Source organism: Vigna unguiculata, chromosome 10, assembly GCF_004118075.2.
Source record: "Vigna unguiculata cultivar IT97K-499-35 chromosome 10, ASM411807v1, whole genome shotgun sequence".
NCBI lineage: Eukaryota > Viridiplantae > Streptophyta > Magnoliopsida > Fabales > Fabaceae > Vigna > Vigna unguiculata.
The window spans coordinates 40,036,576-40,055,570 of NC_040288.1; the positions used below are offsets into that span (position 1 = coordinate 40,036,576).

General features: G+C 32.6%; 3 protein-coding genes and 1 pseudogene across 3 annotated transcripts; 1 reads left to right on the forward strand and 3 right to left on the reverse strand.

Annotated features, from left to right (window-relative positions):
* Positions 1–279: 279 nt before the first annotated feature.
* On the forward strand, positions 280–1,643 carry LOC114167246 (annotated as a pseudogene).
* Positions 1,644–3,518: 1,875 nt separating this feature from the next.
* Positions 3,519–4,226, reverse strand: LOC114167248. Its single transcript, XM_028052270.1, has one exon. It carries the CDS (start codon positions 4,190–4,192, stop codon positions 3,674–3,676), a length of 519 nt encoding a protein of 172 aa, XP_027908071.1. The 5' UTR covers positions 4,193–4,226; the 3' UTR covers positions 3,519–3,673.
* Positions 4,227–4,628: 402 nt separating this feature from the next.
* Positions 4,629–8,103, reverse strand: LOC114167247 (ras-related protein Rab7). Its single transcript, XM_028052269.1, has 7 exons — positions 7,889–8,103; positions 7,338–7,364; positions 7,111–7,210; positions 5,653–5,799; positions 5,479–5,559; positions 5,009–5,154; positions 4,629–4,918 (listed from the first exon to the last, which is right to left on the reverse strand). The coding sequence occupies exons 1-7, from the start codon at positions 7,939–7,941 to the stop codon at positions 4,849–4,851; spliced, it is 624 nt and encodes a 207-aa protein (XP_027908070.1). The 5' UTR covers positions 7,942–8,103; the 3' UTR covers positions 4,629–4,848.
* Positions 8,104–13,780: 5,677 nt separating this feature from the next.
* On the reverse strand, positions 13,781–18,548 carry LOC114165756 (proline-rich receptor-like protein kinase PERK15). The gene is made up of 8 exons (XM_028050327.1): positions 18,168–18,548; positions 17,153–17,656; positions 16,694–16,780; positions 16,519–16,589; positions 16,233–16,309; positions 15,953–16,100; positions 14,897–15,058; positions 13,781–14,580 (listed from the first exon to the last, which is right to left on the reverse strand). Exons 1-8 carry the CDS (start codon positions 18,517–18,519, stop codon positions 14,299–14,301), a joined length of 1,683 nt encoding a protein of 560 aa, XP_027906128.1. The 5' UTR covers positions 18,520–18,548; the 3' UTR covers positions 13,781–14,298.
* Between the last annotated feature and the right edge of the window lie 447 nt (positions 18,549–18,995).

Consider the following 18,995-nt stretch of genomic DNA (forward strand, 5'->3'; position numbering starts at 1 on the left):
GAGACTCGTTGAGGTTTTAATGAACTTCCCATAAGAATGTTTAAGGGTAGGTTTATATTAAATTTGAGAGAAAATAAAATTTAACTTCATTATTTTTATTCATTTAAAATTTTCATTTTTTGATGCGATATAAGTCAAAATATTTACTATGCATATTTATAAATATTCACTTTAATATATATATATATATATATATATATATATATATATATATATATATATAAATGAATTACGTGGGGATTAAATTAATAATCCAAATCAATCTAATTTAGCAGTAACGCGATTTTGAACGATGTTATCTTCACACATTATATATGGAAGGGAACGTCCAGCTTGAGGATTCCGAATCAGTCCTTGTTGTGTTGAGTTGCACTGCGACTCTGTGGAATTCCTAACCTAACCAAACCACAATTTCGCCGGCGAAATGGAATCGATCGGAGTACTCCTCGTGGTTCACGTGATGCCGTACCTGGAGCAGGAGCTCGATAAGCGCTTCAAGCTGTTCCGCGCGTGGGATTACCCGAACCTGGCGCAGCTGCCGAGTCAGCATGTCGCCGCCATCCGTGCGGTAGTCTCAGACTCGACCGCCGGCGCGGACGCGGCACTGATCGAGGCGCTGCCAAAGCTGGAGATAGTGTCGATCTTCAGCGCGGGAGTGGATAAGATTGACCAGGAGAAGTGCAGAGAGAAGGGGATTCGCGTGACCTACATGACTGACGTGTTGAGCGACGAGGTCGCGGACCTCGCTATTGGCTTGATGCTGGCGCTCCTCAGGAGGATCTGCGAGTGCGATCGCTTTGTCAGGAGCGGCCAGTGGAAGCGCGGTGACTACAAGTTGACCACTAAGGTTTGTTTGTTTCTGCATTCTCGCATTCTCCTCGTTCTTCTTCTCTCGCAATTCAAGTAGGTTACAATGTGTATTTTCCTTGCAGTTCTTCTGAAAAACTGTTGGCATTGTCGGATTAGGGAGGATAGGGCAAGCAATTGCGGAGAGAGCTTCTGAAGGATTAGTGTCCAATAATCTACCACTCAAGAACTGAAAAACCAGGTTCGAAATACAAGTACTATCCAAGTGTTGTAGAATTAGCATCTAATTGCGACATACTGGTAGTAGCTTGCTCACTGAATGAGAAAAACCACCACATAATCGACAGGGAGGTGATCAATGCCCTTGGTCCCAAGGGTTATTTTATCAACATTGGAAGAGGTAAGCATGTTGATGAGGCAGAGTTGGTGTCAGCACTTGTAGAAGGTCGTTTGGGTGGTGCTGGGCTCGATGTGTTTGGAAATGAGCCTGTTGTTCCAGAAGAGCTATTTGGGCTTGAAAACGTTGTATTGCTTCCTCATGTTGGAAGTGGCACAGTAGAAACTCGAACATCCATGGCTGACCTTGTTCTTGGAAACCTGGAAGCTCATTTTCTTGGGAAGCCGCTGTTGACTCCCTTAGTTTAATCTGTGCCGCCATGGAACTATCAGCATCACCTGTTTATGTTGGTGGACCTCTCAGCATCACGTGTCTACGATGGTGGACCTGCGTTAGGTACACGAATTTATCACCCTTTAATAATTTTTTATTTTTGTCATCGAAATGAATTATCTGACTGGTTCTTAATGTCTTCTTGGTGTTTTCAATCCTATTTTTGTTGTGATTCAAAATTTATGTGGTATCTCCTATCTCTTTCATAAAATTTATAATAAAAAAAAATATAACATTTTAATATTATCTAATGTTACAAAAATATACATATTCTCTATTTAATGTACAAGAAAAAAAATTATAATTACACAATTCTTAAAATAGTGTCAAGAAATAATAAAATAGAAGAATGACAATTTCATAAATTTGAAATAATTAAAAAGAAAATAAAATGAAATTCTGGAATATAACTATATAAATATGAATTAATTATAATTACAATATTAATTTATTTTTCATTTTTGTAAATACTGCTTGAGAAGATATTTATAAAGATTTCAGATAATACTTTCTAAAATTTTTGAGTAATATTTCTTTAACATAAAATTAACATTTTCTAATTTCTAAAATTTCTACTAAAGAATAAGAAAAAATATTTGTATCACATTTGATGGGATTTTTAAAAAAAGTCTGAAATGTAAGGACCTCAAAGGTTAAATTGTGGTCTTTAATTTTTGCGAAAAAATAAAATCTCTTTGAAAATTCTAACAATATTAAAATATTATTTAATTTATATTTGTCTTTGTATTTTTTTTAAATTTTTAAATATTTAACAATATTTTTTTGTTAGTTTTATGGTAATTTAAATTTTTTATATTTAATTATATTTTAAATTTTATTATATTTTAACATTAAAATATATTTCTTTATTATTTTTTAACTTTTTATTATGTGTACTAAATAAAATATCAAACATAATTGTATAATAATAATGAATAATTTTTTTAAAATAAAATAAAACTATGTAATATATAAGATTTATTTATTTGATGTGTATTAATTATTCTTAAATAATGTGTATTAATTACTTTTATCCCAACATTTTTGTTTAAAAGATCCTTTAATAAATATAATAAGAAACTGTGTAATGTAATCCAGAAACTAAAAAAAAAAAAGGTTTTCTAGTTTGTCTAATTATCCAAGAGTTGAGAACACCTATTTGGTTTTAATTTAAGAAAGTTGATATATGTTACCTCAGCCAATAAATACGGAAACTCTCTTCAGCGTATACCTAATAAACACACTCACCCAATAAATACGGGAACTTTCTTCAACATATACCCAATAACCACAGAAACTCTCTTCAACATATACCCACGGATAAGGTGTATTTATTAAAAATATACATTACTACGGATCCGTTTTATTTATTAAAATATACATTACTTTACTTGCTAGTGAGTGAGTGCTTCAAATTTTCAAATATAGTGCAAAATTAAATGAATTCAGTGAAAATCGAAAAAGAAAAGGGTCTTTTGTTAATCAGTCAAGCATTAATTAAGAACAAATAAGTGATATATATTAAATTTTGATATTTAAAATTATTAATTATAAATACAAAAAATTAGTAATATAAAAAATATAATTATTTTTTAATAAAAATCTAAAAAATTCTTATTCCTTAAATTTTCTTAATCGGTGCCAGACACTCGTTAGTGTTTTCCCAAAGAAGAGATCAAAATAATTTATGGGATTATTCATCAATATTTCTCTATTCTCTCATAAAATCAATCGATTTATCTCTATTTCCTAGTTAAACACAGCATAAAAGCTCATAAATTCTTTCAATAGTGCTAGCTCTATTTGGATGTAATAACTTTTATCAAATTGATCAGTTTATCTCTATTTCCTAGTTAAACACGACATAAAAGCTCATAAATTTGTACTTTTATGCTAGTAATGTCGCTAAAATGGAATTTTTACGTGTTAAATGAATCGTACCAAGTGAGTTAAATCCTATGAATGGTATATCTATTCGTTTTTCAGATTTTAAGATGATAATCAGTGAGTTTAACCATTTTACAATCATATGAGTAACTAATAGGCTGTTAAGATTATATTAGTTAAGGAATAGATTGACTCATTTTGATAACGTGAACATACAACAAACTTTCTATTAAGGCTAACAAACCTAATACAATCACAGAAACTAGTACAAACGGGTAAACAACAAGAACATCAAAATTTCACCCCTTTTCACGCAAACCCTTCAACCAAGGTAGGTTTCTCGTTTTCTTCATTATTTTCTTCTCTAACTTCACCATCTTTCTTCACATCTTCGATATTCAACCCTTGTAACTCATCCACGCAAGCTTCAACATCCTCTCCCAATTTCCCTTCTCCCGCCACCACAACGTCGTCCGCGCCTCCGCCGCCGCCGCCTCCGGCAACCCTAACTTCGTCGGCGCCAGCCTCGACTCCCCTCTCCACGGTGCAGGATCCCGGCGGTTCATTCTCCGTGTCGATTCCGACGATTACATCAGAGGCTTCCTTGTCGCTAGGCCACGGGTCGTTGACGCAACCGTCATCTTCGTCCTCCGTCTCGGCGGCGGAGGAGAAAATCGAAGCGGCGCGTGATTTTACGGCCGCGGCGGCTTGGAGAAAAGCTTGGTGGATAGATTCCGGTGGAAGGGCAGGATCTTCGAGGCCCGCATCTTCTAGACGCGGAGGTAGGATCTGGTGTAGAATTCCAGATTTTTCTTCGGTAGACTCCATCACCTTCTCTTTCTCATTATAACAATTTTCACGATCCTCTATTTATACCACCGATTTAACCGCTACTGGTGTGTGCAACCTTTTCTGGGCTTGGGCTTTCTTTTATCCGTAAAAATTATGGTCCATCTGTTGCCCAACACTTCCATTCAATTTTTTTTTTTAAAAAAAAAAGTTTTCTTAGAAATACTACAAATGATATATTCCACCATTTTTTTTTAGATATTTCTCACTACATCCTATAAATATTTTAGAGTGTCTCTTTTGTTCCGAGAAAATATTATACTATATCAAACTTATATTTTAAATACTCTTTTCATGCGTCAAGAATTTTATAATCTTGTTTTTTTTCTTCAAATCTATCTATTTTATAAAAAGAAGAAAAGCGTATATTAAAAAGTAAACATGTTTAATGTTTTGAAAACAAAAAGAATGCTACTTATAACACAAATCAATGTCATAACTCGATTGAACAAAACAATTTTCCACATACATTTCCTGATTTGGAGGAACATTTGTCACAAACACAAAAAGATAAAGATAGAAAAATAAACATGATGGCAGCTAAATCCACTAGATAGATACAAAACAAAATTTGAAATTTGTCCTTGGTTTTACAAAGTCGATAAAGTAGAGTTGCATGAGAGAACTCTCTCCACTTAACATTCACAACCAGTAGATCTCTGTTGCCGTCCACCACCACCAACTTCGATTGTATCAGGCAGGTACCTGATGCAGTAATTAACATAAAACACACTTCAGCTTTGTCATGAGTAAATGGAAACAAAATACACTTGAATAATATTCAGAAATGCTCACATTTCTTCTTCAGGTTCATTCTTCAGTGCATTTTTTGCTATGCACTGGAAAGCAGCTTCAACATTAAACCCTTCTTTAGCAGAGGTCTCAAAGTATGGTATGTTTCCCTTTGAAGCACACCATGCCTTTGCTTTCTTCTCAGAAATCTGCAACCGAAGAGGTTGTAAAGAACGGATACATGTAAAAAAATGTGTAGCTTTAAGCATATCTTCCCACAACTATAGCCAGATTTCAGAATTCAGATTCTCTGATTTGTGCTGTCTCTACTTACTGAGTATTAAAAATACACCGATGTTTGTATATTAAAATTCCTTTTAATATATTTTAAAACATCAAAATCAATGTCCATTAGTGTGTTAACATCAAAAAATCCGGCAGAGAATCCAAATTCCTATCTATCCTACCCACCGACACAGAAATTTTATGAAGGTCAATAGACAATCTATGCTATGAGAAGAGAAATAACTTACAACTCTGCTATTTCCACCATCAACGTCTATTTTGTTTCCCAATACAACAAATGGGAAGTTTTCAGGATCAGATGGACTAGCCTGAAAATAAATGATTTTGCATGAGTTTCACACTGATCTTTAACAAATGTGACACACATCATATACCACAAAGCAGGAGAATGGTTAAACAACCTGAATAAGAAATTCTTCTCGCCAGTGGTTGAGATTGTCAAAGGATTTCATTACATTTACATCATAAACAAGAACACAGCAATCTGCACCACGGTAGAAAGCCACACCAAGACTCTGAAACCTCTCTTGACCAGCAGTATCCCAAATCTGCATGCATGGTGAAAACAACTCAATCTTGATTATTAATTTTCTTCCATGATCTTCAAACAGATCAAAGAATGAACTGTTTAGTGAAAATAACAGAGTAAAAAATACAATCAAATATTTATTTTTATCAAATAAAAAGAAAGAGCCAAGCACTTGCCCCAACCATCATCGGATACCATTCACAATTAGAAGTAAATTATAATTTCAAAATTAATATATCAAATTTAAGCAACAACTAAAGGATTCATGATAATAGACCACATACAATAAAAACCACAATTATATAAATTAAACAACGGATTGTATTTTTAAATTCAAGTAAGCAATTCCAATGATTGGAAATCTATATTATAGGTGAATATCATATTTTAAGTTTTAAAAGCATAATTGACTCTCAAAATTTGTTAAAGCAAAAAAAATGAATTTTTAATTTGAGAAGAAAGCATTCCTTTGATTTTTTTTCTTATTAAGAAATATTTAGGAAAAAATGGAAAAGGCTTAAAAATTATGGGTAAGAGATGCATCACTCTTTAGAGATAAGAGATATAGGCATGAGAGAGAGAATTTGAAATGTAATAAGAGATGTGATGAGAAAGGAAGAGAAGATAAAAAGAAAAAGAAAATGGAGAAAGAGTTGTAAATTATAGAATATTATTTGAATGTCACTAATTTTTATCATTTTTGGGAGAGGAGAGTGAACCACTCCATCACTACAAGTGCTCTCTACTCCTAACAATGGCCATTATTTCATACATCCTACAGACATTAATTTTACAATAAGAACCCAGAATATTTCCTTATCTTTTCAAATTCGATTTTAAATAAAGACTTATTCTTCAAAAAAATCACATCAAATTGGGATCAGAAGATAATGAAAAGAAGTTTTAATCTGAAGAGCTGAGAATGCATGCATAATACACTAGCAGTTCAAAAGAATTGCATGAAAAAAGAAATGGATATAGGAAGAAGTTAAGACATTTATATTATAAACTTAAGAATCCTTAGGTTTTAAAAGAAACTCAACAACTTAGGAGAATACAAGACACTCTAGTTACATTCATTTGAACAGAATCATGAACCACTTAATCAACCTGAGGAAAATAAAACTTTATAAGCTGTGCAACAGCTGATTTAAGATTATATAGATGATGATATGAAATTGAATAAGATAATAGCTCTGTTCAAAAAAGATTGGTAGGTGCAGCTGTAGGTTATCATAACCTAACTGGAGAACACATTATAAAAAAACTGTATATATATATATATATATGTTCATACAAAAAAGAAACAGCGTGTTCTTGTATCTCTCACCTGCAATGTGAACAACCTATCTTCAAATTGAACCTCCTTGGTGAGAAAATCTGCACCAATGGTTGCCTTATACTGATTACTAAATTTACGATTCACATACCTAAATGCAGAGGGAGGAAATAATGATCATGAAAACAGAAATCAAACAGAACAAAAATAGTCATCAGACATTTCCCAAAAAGTCATAGAACAGAATTTTAGAAAAAAAATCTGAGATTTGAACATACTGATTCATCAGTGATGTTTTACCAACCCTGCCAAAAAAAATAAGAAAAAAAACGTCAATTAGCAGAGAGATCTTGATATCTTGGTGAATAACTAACTAAAGAGCAATTGCACAGAACTGGCATTATAGCTTTTCAAATATTGGTATGCATCGGCATCACATGCAGCTGACCCGTGTTAGAAAATTGCAAATCTATAGAATCAAGAACCATTTTTCTTCCTCTAATAGTTCCAAAAAGCTTATTTAGACAACAAAGTTCATGTTCCCAGGAATCCAAACATAATCAGTAATCACTTCCATTTCCCCCCAAATTTTTAACGCCTCATGCACCTGGGAGAAATATTCCATAAATTTTCATTGCAAAACATAAAAAAAGATCGGGAATTTCAATGAAAACTAAAATCATGGAAGATAAATGCAGCAACCCTTTTTCCCCCCTGACCAGACTATGTAATTTAACCCATTTTTAGATTGAATTAGAAAGAAAAAATAATAATGAAATTGAAAGAAGAAAAAGAAGCGGAAGAAGACAAAGACGAAGAAGAAGCGTACCCGCTATCTCCAAGGATTATGACCTTCAATAACATGCGGCGGCGAGATGCCATGGATGAGGAAGAGTGTGCTTACTCGAAAATGATTTTTTTTTAGGGAAAAATTGGGAAAGAAAAATTGTGTTTGGGAGTGTTAAAGTTTAGAGTAATTTGCGCCAGAGAAAGTTTGAAAGACAGATGGAAGAACAGGAGCGAGTTACCAACTAAACAACGAATGCCAGCCATGACTCACTCTCTTATTTCCCAAACTACCCCTGCATCTTCTACTACACTTTTAACTTCAATAATTACGTTTAGTAACTTCACACAAGATAATTGTTGCAAGATTTAAATATATATTTCGTTCCTAGCTATTTTTATCCAATATGCTCCTCATTTTTTTTATATTTAATTAGGCTTTCATTTTTATTAAATTTTAGTTAATTTAGTTTGTTTTATTAATGATGTTTAAATAGTTAATGTTTTTGAACAATACATGTAACGTGTTAGTTCCTATTTTTTTAATTTTTTATTATTTTTTTAATTTTATGAAAATTGGTCACGTGTTAAATCATAATTGTGTAATGTGTCAATGTCAGTGTCACATATCATTTTGTGGGTGTGTTATTTTTTTCAAGCTCAATCTAGTGCGTTAATTTTTGTAACTTAAAATAAAATTCGGGGTACATAAGAGGTACATCCAATTGGATTATAAAAAAAAAAATTGATTAGTAAATTTTAAGAAATTGTACGAAAAGTAATAATCAGTTTCCCAATTATTTGTTTTTTCGTCCCATTTATTTGTCTGTTTGGTTTAGCCTATTTTTTTCTTCAAGTCAGCCACTAGTGCAAGCAATAAAGGTTGATTTTTGTAACTTATAATCAAATTTGAAGTACATCAGGAATATATGTCATTGCATGATAAAAAAGATTGATTACTAAATTTTAAAAAATTGTACAAAAAGTAATACGCAGCTTTCCAGATATTTGTTTATTATGCACCACTTATTTACCTATCTGGTTTGACCTATTTTTTTTCAAGTCAGTCCATCTCGGACAAGAAATAAAGGTTGATTTTTGTAACATAATAAAAATTGTGTATATAAGAAGTGCATCCTTTGGATTATAAAAACAAAAGATTGATCAGTAAATTCCCCAGTTCTTTGTGTCCAAATTATTTGCCTAACTGGTTTGGTCTATTTTTTTCTTCTACCTAGTGCAATCAATAAGGGTTGATTTTTGTAACTTATAATCAAATTTGAGGTATATAAGAAGTATACCCATTTGGACGATAAAAATAAGATTGACTAGTAAATTTTAAAAAAATGATACGAAAAGAAATACGCAGCTTCCCACTTATTTCTTATTTGTTTCACTTATTTTCCTATCTGGTTTTGTCTATTTTTTTGTTCAAGCCAGTCACCTAGAACAATAAATAAGGGTTGATTTTTGTAACCTATCCTAATATTTTTGGGTATATAAGAAGTATATCCATTTGAATGATAAGATAAAAATTTATTAGTAAATTTTAATATTTTGTATGAAAAGTAATACGCAGCTTTCCACTTATTTCTTATTTGTTTATTATGCCCCACTTATTTGCCTATCTGGTTTGACCTATTTTTTTTGTCATGGCACCCACCAAGTACAATTAATAAGGGTTAATTGTTGTAACTTATAATCAAATTTAGGGTATATAAGAAGTATATTGATTTACATGATAAAAAAAACATTGATTAGTAAATTTTAAAATTTAGTACGAATAGTAATACGCAGCCACTTATTTTCCTATCTGGTTTGGCCTATTTTTTCTTCAAACCCGCTATCTAGAGCAATAAATAAGGGTTGATTTTTGTAACCTATCATAATATTTTGGGTTTTGGGTATATAAGAAATATATCCATTTGGATGATAAGAAAATGATTGATTAGTAAATTTTAATATTTTGTATAAAAAGTAATACGCAACTTTTATTTCTTATTTGTTTATTATGACTCATTTATTTAGTAAGGGTTGATTTTTGTAACTTATAATCAAATTTAGGGTATATAAGAAGGATATCGATTTGGATGATAAATAAATGATTGTTTAGTAAATTTTTTAAATTTTGTACGAAGAGTGATCCGCAGCTTCCCATTTATTCTTATTTGTTCCACTTATTTTCTTATCTCGTTTGACCTATTTTCTTTTTCTTCAAGGCAGCCACCTAATGCAATTTATAAGGGTTGATTTTTGTAACTTATAATCAAATTAAGAGTATATAAGAATTATATCGATTTAGATGATAAAAAAAGATTGATTAGTAAATTTTAAAATTTTGTAGGAAGAGTAATACGCAACTTCCTACTTATTTCTTATTTGTTCTACTTCTTTTCTTATCTAGTTTCACCTATTTTTTTCTTCAAGTCAGCCACATAGAGCAATCAATAAGGGTTTATTTTTGTAACATATCATAATATGTTGGGAGTATATAAGAAGTATATCGACGATAAGAAAATGATTGATTAGTAAATTTTAATATTTTGTACGAAAAGTAATACGCAGCTTCCCACTTATTTCTTATTTGTTTATTATGTTCCATTTATTTGCGTTTGGCCTATTTTTGTCTTCATGTCAGTCACCTAGTGCAATTAATAAGAGTTGATTTTTGTAATTTAAAATCAAACTTAGAGTATATAAGAAGTATATCGATTTGTATGATAAATTAAAGATTGATTATTAAATTTTAAAATTTGTTACGAAGAGTGATACGCAGCTTTTCACTTATTTCTTATTTATTCCACTTATTTTACTATCTGGTTTGGCCTACCTTTTTCTTCAAGCTAGCCACCTACACCAATCAATAAGGGTTTATCATAATATTTTTAAGAAAAATATTGATTAGTAAATTTTGATATTTTGAACGAAAAGTAATACGTAACTTCCTCCACTTATTTCTTATTTATTCCACTTATTTTACTATCTGGTTTGACCTATTTTTTTCTTCAAGTCAGCCACCTAAACCCATCAATAAGGATTGATTTTATTTTTTGTAACCTATCATAATATTTTAGGTATATAAGAAGTATACTCATTTGGATGATAAGAAAAATATTGATTAGTAAATTTTAATATTTTGAACGAAAAGTAATACACAGCTTCTCACTTATTTCTTATTTGTTTATTATGCCCCACTTATTATTCTATCTGGTTTGACCTATTTTTTTCTTCAAGGCAGTTACCTAGTGCCATTAATAAGGGTTGATTTTTGTAACTTATAATCAAATTTAGGGTATGTAAGAAGTATATCGATTTGCATGATAAATAAAATATTGATTAGTAAATTTTAAAATTTTGTACGAAAAGTGATATGCAGCTACCCACTTATATTTCTTATTTGTTCCACTTATTTTCCTATCTAGTTCGGCCTATTTTTTTCTTCAAGCCAGCCACCTAGAACAATCAATAAGGGTTGAATTTTGTAACCTATCATAATATTTTGGGATATATAAGAAGTATACCCATTTGGATGATAAGAAAAAGATTGATTAGTAAATATTAATATTGTATACGGAAAGTAATACGCAACTTCCTACTTGTTTATTATGCCTCACTTATTTTTCTATTTGGTTTGACCTTCTTCTTTTTTTTTTTCTTCAAGGCAGCCACCTAGTGCAGTTAATAAGGGTTGATTTTTGTAACTTATAATCAAATTGAGGGTATATAAGAAGTATATTGATTTAGGTGATAAAAAAAGGTTGATTAGTAAATTTTAAAATTTGGTACGAAGAGTAATACACAACTTTCTACCTATTTCTTATTTGTTCCATTTATTTTCCTATCTAGTTTGGCCTTTTTTTTTCTTCAAGCCAAAGCCACCTAGAACAATCAACAAGGGTTGATTTTTGTAACATATCATAATATTTTGGGTATATAAGAAGTATATGCATATTGATGATAAGAAAATGATTGATTAGTAAATTTTAATATTTTGTACAAAGAGTGATACGCAGCTTCCCACCTATATTTATTATTTGTTCCACTTCTTTTCCTATCTGGTTTGGCCTATTTTTTTTCAAGCGAGTCACCTCAACCAATCCATAAGGGTTGATTTTTGTAACCTATCATAATATTTTGGGTATATAAGAAGTATACTCATTTGGATGATAAGAAAAATATTGATTAGTAAATTTTATTATTTTGAACGAAAAGTAATACGCAGCTTTTCACTTATTTCTTATTTGTTTATTATGCCCCACTTATTCTTCTATCTGGTTTGGTCTATTCTTTTTCTTCAAGATACCCACCTACTGCAGATTATAAGGGTTGATTTTTGTAACTTATAATCAAATTGATGGTATATAAGATGTATATCGATTTAGATGATAAAGATTGATTAGTAAATTTTAAAATTTGGTACGAAGAGTAATACGCAGCTTTCTACCTATTTCTTATTTGTTCCATTTATTTTCGTATCTGGTTTGGTTTTTTTTTTTTCTTCAAGCCAGAGCCACCTAGAGCAATCAATAAGGGTTGATTTTTGTAACATATCATAATATTTTGTATATAAGAAGTATATCCATATTGATTATAAGAAAAGGATTGACTAGTAAATTTTAATATTTTGTACGAAAAGTAATACTCAGCTTCCCATTTCTTCTTATTTGTTTCACTTATTTTTCTATCTGGTTTGACCTTTTTTTTTCAAGCCAGCCACCTAGAGCAATCAGGGTTTATTTTTATAACATATCATAATATAAGAAGTATATCTATTTGGATGATAAAAAAATAATTGATTAATAAATTTTAATATTTGATACGAAAAGTAATAGGCTTCCCACTTATTTCTTATTTTTTTACCACTCAATGTCTCTTTTGCTGCGTGCTGAGAGGAAAACGAGACTGAAAAATATTGTATGATCAATGTTTAACGGAGAATAAACTATTTGGCAAACACATTTTAATTATTAATTGTTAACCATTTTTTTTATAGAGAAACATGATTTCTTTTTGTTGCTAGTTAAGGTCTATTTGATTCTTTATATATAAAAGTAGAAGTATACCACTAATTCTACAAACGATGATTTTATGAACATTGACAAATACTAATATAAGTATAAAATTATAGTATTATGGTCCAGTCTGTTACACTTTTAATATAGTTTTGATGACTTTATATATATGTATGACTTAATAATAAGCACAATACATGACAGATATAAAATATTAGATGTCTTGATAGTAACCACGTGCTAAAGACATAGTTAATATAGTAAAATATTGAGACACTAATATTAATTCCCTTGAACATAACTTTGTTTCTGGTAACACTGATGAAGACAACATTTTGCTGTCGCACTTGGAACTTAAATATTGTTGAGTTCATTGCACATCATAATAAAAAGACCAAAAGCCCCATAATTGGTCTAGTTATATTTTCTCTTTCGAAAAAATATTTGTTATTTTTCTGGAAGCAACAAAATCATTATGTGCATCTATAATTTGCAGGTTTATTGTCCACCCCAGAGGCAAGACAAGTAGAAACGTACGAACGTACATTTCTTTTTAACAAATTAGCACTTTCAAATGTCTTCTTCATCACAGCAAATTGAACCAAAAAAGAAAAAAATACACTTATCCAGTATACGACAACCACACTGCTCTTTTCCACATTTACTCAAATTACTTTTACATTTCACCCTACAAAAGCCAAATTGATTTTTTTTTTCCAGTATCCAAGCAGATCAAGTTTTAGAAAAACCTTCAATTTTTTGTCCAACTAAATTTGGCGCATCAGAAAAGCATCTTCATACAAACAAGATGATTTTGTCTTCATACACCCATGAAAACACGGATTTAATTTAACTCTCTGAAAGCGAAAAAGTAAAATTGTTACTACTCTTGGTTTGAAGTTGAGCGAACCCAAAAATCAATAGAGACCAGAAAACATGAAAAAGTACTTTGGTTGCTACAAGCCTTAAAAGACCACAGTGTTCCTTGTGACCCTCCCAATACAAACAATAAAACTGAGTAGCTACAAGCCTTAAACACCAGGCGAAGAATCATAGAATGTTATCACAAAGCTCACCAAATAAGTACAAAATACCCACATCCTCACCATAAGTCCCAATGTCAGGCTTTCCCAGTTAGAACAAATGTTAGCATCGAACAAATGAATCAAGCTTTACAAAGCTTCAGGTGTATCAAATAATTCAGGAATTGTGCGTGGGAAACAAGTTAGACCGTGAAAATCACCGGGAAAAAAAGAAAGACACAGCTCTAACTGCTATTCATGGTGTGCAAGCCAATTAATATATGGGACCTGCAAAATATACCGACATTATATGTACCTGTACCAGTCTCATGGGTGTGCACGAGCAAACTGATATCTGAAGAGAAATTTTGAAAGACGTGGGAATCATCAATGGAGAGCTTGTCGAAGAATCATGGTTGCTACCCTTCACGTTCCCCCAATTCAATTTCCTGCGTATTTTGCTGTCCCGAACTGGTAGAGACAGATGGATGTCGACCGTAATCACTGCTGGGACCACTGTACTCACTAATACCTTGCTCTTGGCTTTCCAGTGCCAGCTTCCTGAAGTTCTTCATGTCTTCACTGTATTGGATGCTGTCATAGCTAGAACCCTCAAAGGAACCAAAAACTCTGCTGTGTCCAGGAGCGCTCCCCTCATTTAGATCTTCTAGAGAAATATTTCCTTCCAGAGCTCGAACAACCTGCTCAGTGTTATTAATTTTATCATTGTCAGAGGTAAAGCCAGATCTCAGTTTGCCAATGCTCAGAATCGGTCATGAATTGCTAAACTTCAAAAAACATCAACCAGTAAATGAAATATCCTGACAGTACTTTTTAATTTTTTAATATGTTTCAACACAACACTGGACTTTTTTTGCCTAAGAGAAGCAGACGAATGCCTTTCAGGGAGGCATTTTACTACATACCCTTGTCAGAGACAATAAACAAAGCAATTTGATTATAAAAACAAAACACACCTTAAATTCTCAAACATATCTTAAGAATCAACCAACTCACCTGGCTCATTCGAGGCCGAAGCCTGGCTGAATGGCGCACACAACTTGCAGCACAAGCGGCCATTCGAATCATCTCATCATGATTGTAATTTTTCTGCAACTTTGGATCAACAAGTCCATCAAAGTTTCCATTTTCAAAAGCTTGAGAGAGTAAAGGCCTAGCCTGTAATTTATACAAAAATGCTTCAGAACAAGATGTTTTGCTGATAAAAACACACACACACACACAATGCTTCAATACAAGATGTTTTGGGGGAGGATTGTCAACATTAGACTGTCAGCTAATTGTTAAAGAATTCCCAGATATTATTTCATCGTTAATTTAAGCAAAACCAGAATTTCTTGCAAGTAATTTGACATGGTTGCATACTACAATCAGCTTCATCCCAGACAGATCAATACAGTTAGCATCTAAAACAAGTTATTTATGACCAATTTAAAACCAATCCGAGCAGACACAATTACAAGAGGTCATAAAATTTTATTGATTTTTCAAGTACACCACATAATTTAGCTCCAAAACTGATCTCCATAGGACAAGATACATGGCTTTCCAAATTTTTAAAACACCAAAAGGAATATGGTTTTTGAACAATATTTACTCATTTAACTGAAAAAAAAAAGGTTAAAGTTCAAGATTGCAATTTGAGAAAAAGTTTAAAGGCAAATACAACATTAGAATGCGAGTTACTGATCACACGCACTCTTCTCTAAATGTTTTCATGCTCGGGAAAATTCATTAACTGACCCAAAAATACTGAAGGAAGATAATAGTTTGACATCTCAAAAAATAAAAAACACCCAATCGACAACCCATTTTAGTAATATAATAATGTATTATAATTAAAGTTAAAAAATAAAATAAACATGATTAAAATATTATTATTATGAGTTGACAAGTAGGGTTTTCTTTTGGTGGGGGTCAAAATATCACCACCCAATAATAAAAGATGCCAAAGGTGCACATTCTGTCATACCATGAATATCATGTGTTTTCCTCTTAGTTACGCATAACGATCAAAATAGAAACATCAACGAAATCATGAATACAACATACCCATTCAACCATGCTGTCATCTAAGAAGGGATGAGTTTTATCAACGGGTTTCCGTCCAGTGATCAACTCCAAAAGCACAACACCAAAGGAGAAAACATCTGACTTTTCTGTTAGTTTCCCACTAGCAGCATATTCTGGAGCCATGTATCTGAATTAAATGAATTTAGAGTTTCAGTAAGATATAACTAATAGAAAAAAGGAAAAATAAAATCCATGAAACATACTGCCCAATAGAAGTATTTCAAAATTAGATTCAAGAAATACGTATGATGAGTCTAACCCAAAAGTTCCCATCACTCGAGTAGAAACATGTGTTTCTGTGTCTGATGAAAACTTTGCAAGTCCAAAATCTGCAACCTGAGCAAAAGATTCTGAAACATTATTCTATATGCAGAATCGCAGATGATGTACATGGATATTAAATGTCAACATGAACAATTTCTATAGCCTTTTTGGTTCATTTAACCATTTCAAGATACACCACTTAATTCACTTATTTTCTGTAGTGAGCCTGTTGCATTGCCTTATATATCCAGGATTGCAGGATAAAAAAGTTATAAATTTACCTTAGCCTCAAAGCTATCATCAATAAGAATGTTAGATGCCTTGATGTCTCGGTGTATGATTTTGGGATTACCTAAAGACATAAGATTAAAAATGTCAATTTCAAAACTAACATCATGAAGTAAAAATACGGCCAATTCTTTTGCAGAGTACATAATTTATTAACAGTAAACTCACAGTCCTCATGCAGATATGCCAATCCTTTTCCAGATCCTATAGCAATCTTCATCCTTGTTGACCAGTCCATAGGTGGTCTGTCTTTTCCTGGTATGATATTCATGATTCATTTAGAACTACAGACAGTATCATACTTGTGAGATATGAATTAAATTATCAAACTTCCAGAGACAGTGGAATCCTCATTACTTAATTACTAACCACACTAGGTCAAAATTTTCATTCTTGTTAAAAAAATGTTGATAATATAATATATTTTACACACGGAGACCAATATGTGAATTAGAAAATAAAAGCCATACTTTTGTACACGAAAGATGAAACAACTAACAGTGTATTGCATGCAAATATTATGATCTACACAACTTTAAAACATTTACAACAAAGAATCTGCACATCATATCTCAGAAAACAATAGTTAAATTGAATTTGCATCCTAAATGAGCTAACAGATCTTACCATGCAAATGAAATTCTAGGGTATTATTTGGCACATACTCGTAGACAAGCATCTTCTGGTTGTCTGCTATGCAGTAACCAACAAGGGAAACAAGGTGTCTGTGATGCACACGGCTAATGACCTCGACTTCTGCATGGAACTCACGCTCCCCTTGTCTACTCTCAGATTTCAACTGCTTGACTGCAACAATTTTCCCATTTGGGAGAACTCCTTTGTGGACATAGCCAAAACCACCTTGACCAAGAAGATTTGAGTAGGAGAATCCATCCGTTGCCATAACTAATTCATCGTGTGTAAAAGTGTTTTGAGATGATAGCGCCAAGGAAATGCCAGGTGAAGGCTTCACCTTCTCGGAACCCAAACTACTTGCAGTGCCTGAAGAATTGACAGTGGGAGTGGGGAGACCAGAGGATGACAGTTTCTGATTCCCTAAACCCCCTGGAGTAGGCTTGGGCGACAAGCCTCCTTTTCCATATGGCGTTGGAGAAACACCAGCCATGTCAGCTGGAGACATTGACACCAAAATTAATTCCAGTTCAATTTTTTGTCAGTTTTACACACAAATTAGAACAAAACTCAACCACACTGCGTATACCTTTTAATTATCTGAGATAAGCAATAAACAAAACCAATGTGTGCAGCAACCCATCAAACAGAATTTAAAACGAGCTTCCAAACACCATAAACCTCAACACTAAGTTGATTCCTAAAAATAAATCACACCACAGAATGTACGAATACCACTGGCACATTTACTAAGATTCTCACGGCATTAATTATAAGCAATAAACCGAAGTTAATTAATCTCATGTCTCGGTGTACTGCTTCCTGATATTCATAATCCATCGTTAAAAAATCAGTCAGCTGAAATATCGCCTAAAGTGATTTCGTACCGAACTTTTCACTAATAAATTATTTTTACAATAAAAGCAGTCAAACTTAAAAAATTTTATTTAAAAATCATTTTTAATCGAAATCAATTTTGTAATCCAAATTTACAGACATGCAACCTTACCTTTCGGTTGAGACGGTTGAGAGTAGTTGTTCTGGCTTCTCTTCTTTTTCCAATTCCTATAGACGCAAAAGAAAACGCCCCCAACGATAAGCATACCTACTGCACCTAACACGGCCCCTATAATTATTCCACTCAATGTACCCGGCGACAAGCCGCTGCCACTGAGACTAGACGGAGCTGCGGCTAACGGCGGAGGAGGACTAACGGCGGCATTGGTGGTGTCGGGAGGCGGAGGAGGGGAGACAGTGGTGTTAGGTACCAGAGGTGTTTCATCCGGAAGAGGAGGAGAAGGAGAAGCAGTGGCAGTGGAGTTAGTGCCGGAAGCAGTCTCCGCCGGCGACGGAGACGACATCGACGACGAAGTTTTCCGACGCTACTGTGAGAGCAAGGGTTTTGATTAAAAAAAAGAAAGGAGAATATGAAAAGGAAAGAAAGTTTAAGATTGAAAACTTTGCATCATCACAGTTTTTTTTTTTTTTAGGGATAAAGAGGAACGTGGTGTGTGTTGTGGTCCCTAATGTGATGATGATAGCTACTTCTTCTACTTCGCACTCCCTCGATCCTTTTCATAACGTGTGCAAAATAAACCACGAACCAGACTCTGTGATTCTACTCCGTCGTTTCACTCGTTCCCTCTTGCGTTTTGCTCCAACCACCCACACCAGTCACTAGCTCGCTTTAGCGGGAATCTAATATTGTAAAAAAATATAAAAGTAAATGGTCGGAAAAAGAGAGGAATTAATCCGGCACGTGCGATGCTTTTTTTTTCATTTCTTTATTATTCATATTTTACTATTTAATTATTATCATTTAGTAATAAATATTCTA

Bases quoted from the DNA above. Each gene is read 5' to 3' on its own strand.
- LOC114167248 (XM_028052270.1), bottom strand. From the start codon at position 4,192: ATGGAGTCTACCGAAGAAAAATCTGGAATTCTACACCAGATCCTACCT.
- LOC114167247 (XM_028052269.1), bottom strand. From the start codon at position 7,941: ATGGCATCTCGCCGCCGCATGTTATTGAAGGTCATAATCCTTGGAGAT. The intron at 7,211-7,337 runs GTATGTTCAAAT...CTCTGCATTTAG, and splicing joins AAAACATCACTGATGAATCA to GTATGTGAATCGTAAATTTA. The intron at 5,155-5,478 runs GTAAGTTATTTC...CTTCGGTTGCAG, and splicing joins ATGGTGGAAATAGCAGAGTT to ATTTCTGAGAAGAAAGCAAA.
- LOC114165756 (XM_028050327.1), bottom strand. From the start codon at position 18,519: ATGTCGTCTCCGTCGCCGGCGGAGACTGCTTCCGGCACTAACTCCACT. The intron at 16,590-16,693 runs GTGAGTTTACTG...TTATGTCTTTAG, and splicing joins GGCATATCTGCATGAGGACT to GTAATCCCAAAATCATACAC. The intron at 16,310-16,518 runs GTAAATTTATAA...TCTTTTGCTCAG, and splicing joins ATGATAGCTTTGAGGCTAAG to GTTGCAGATTTTGGACTTGC.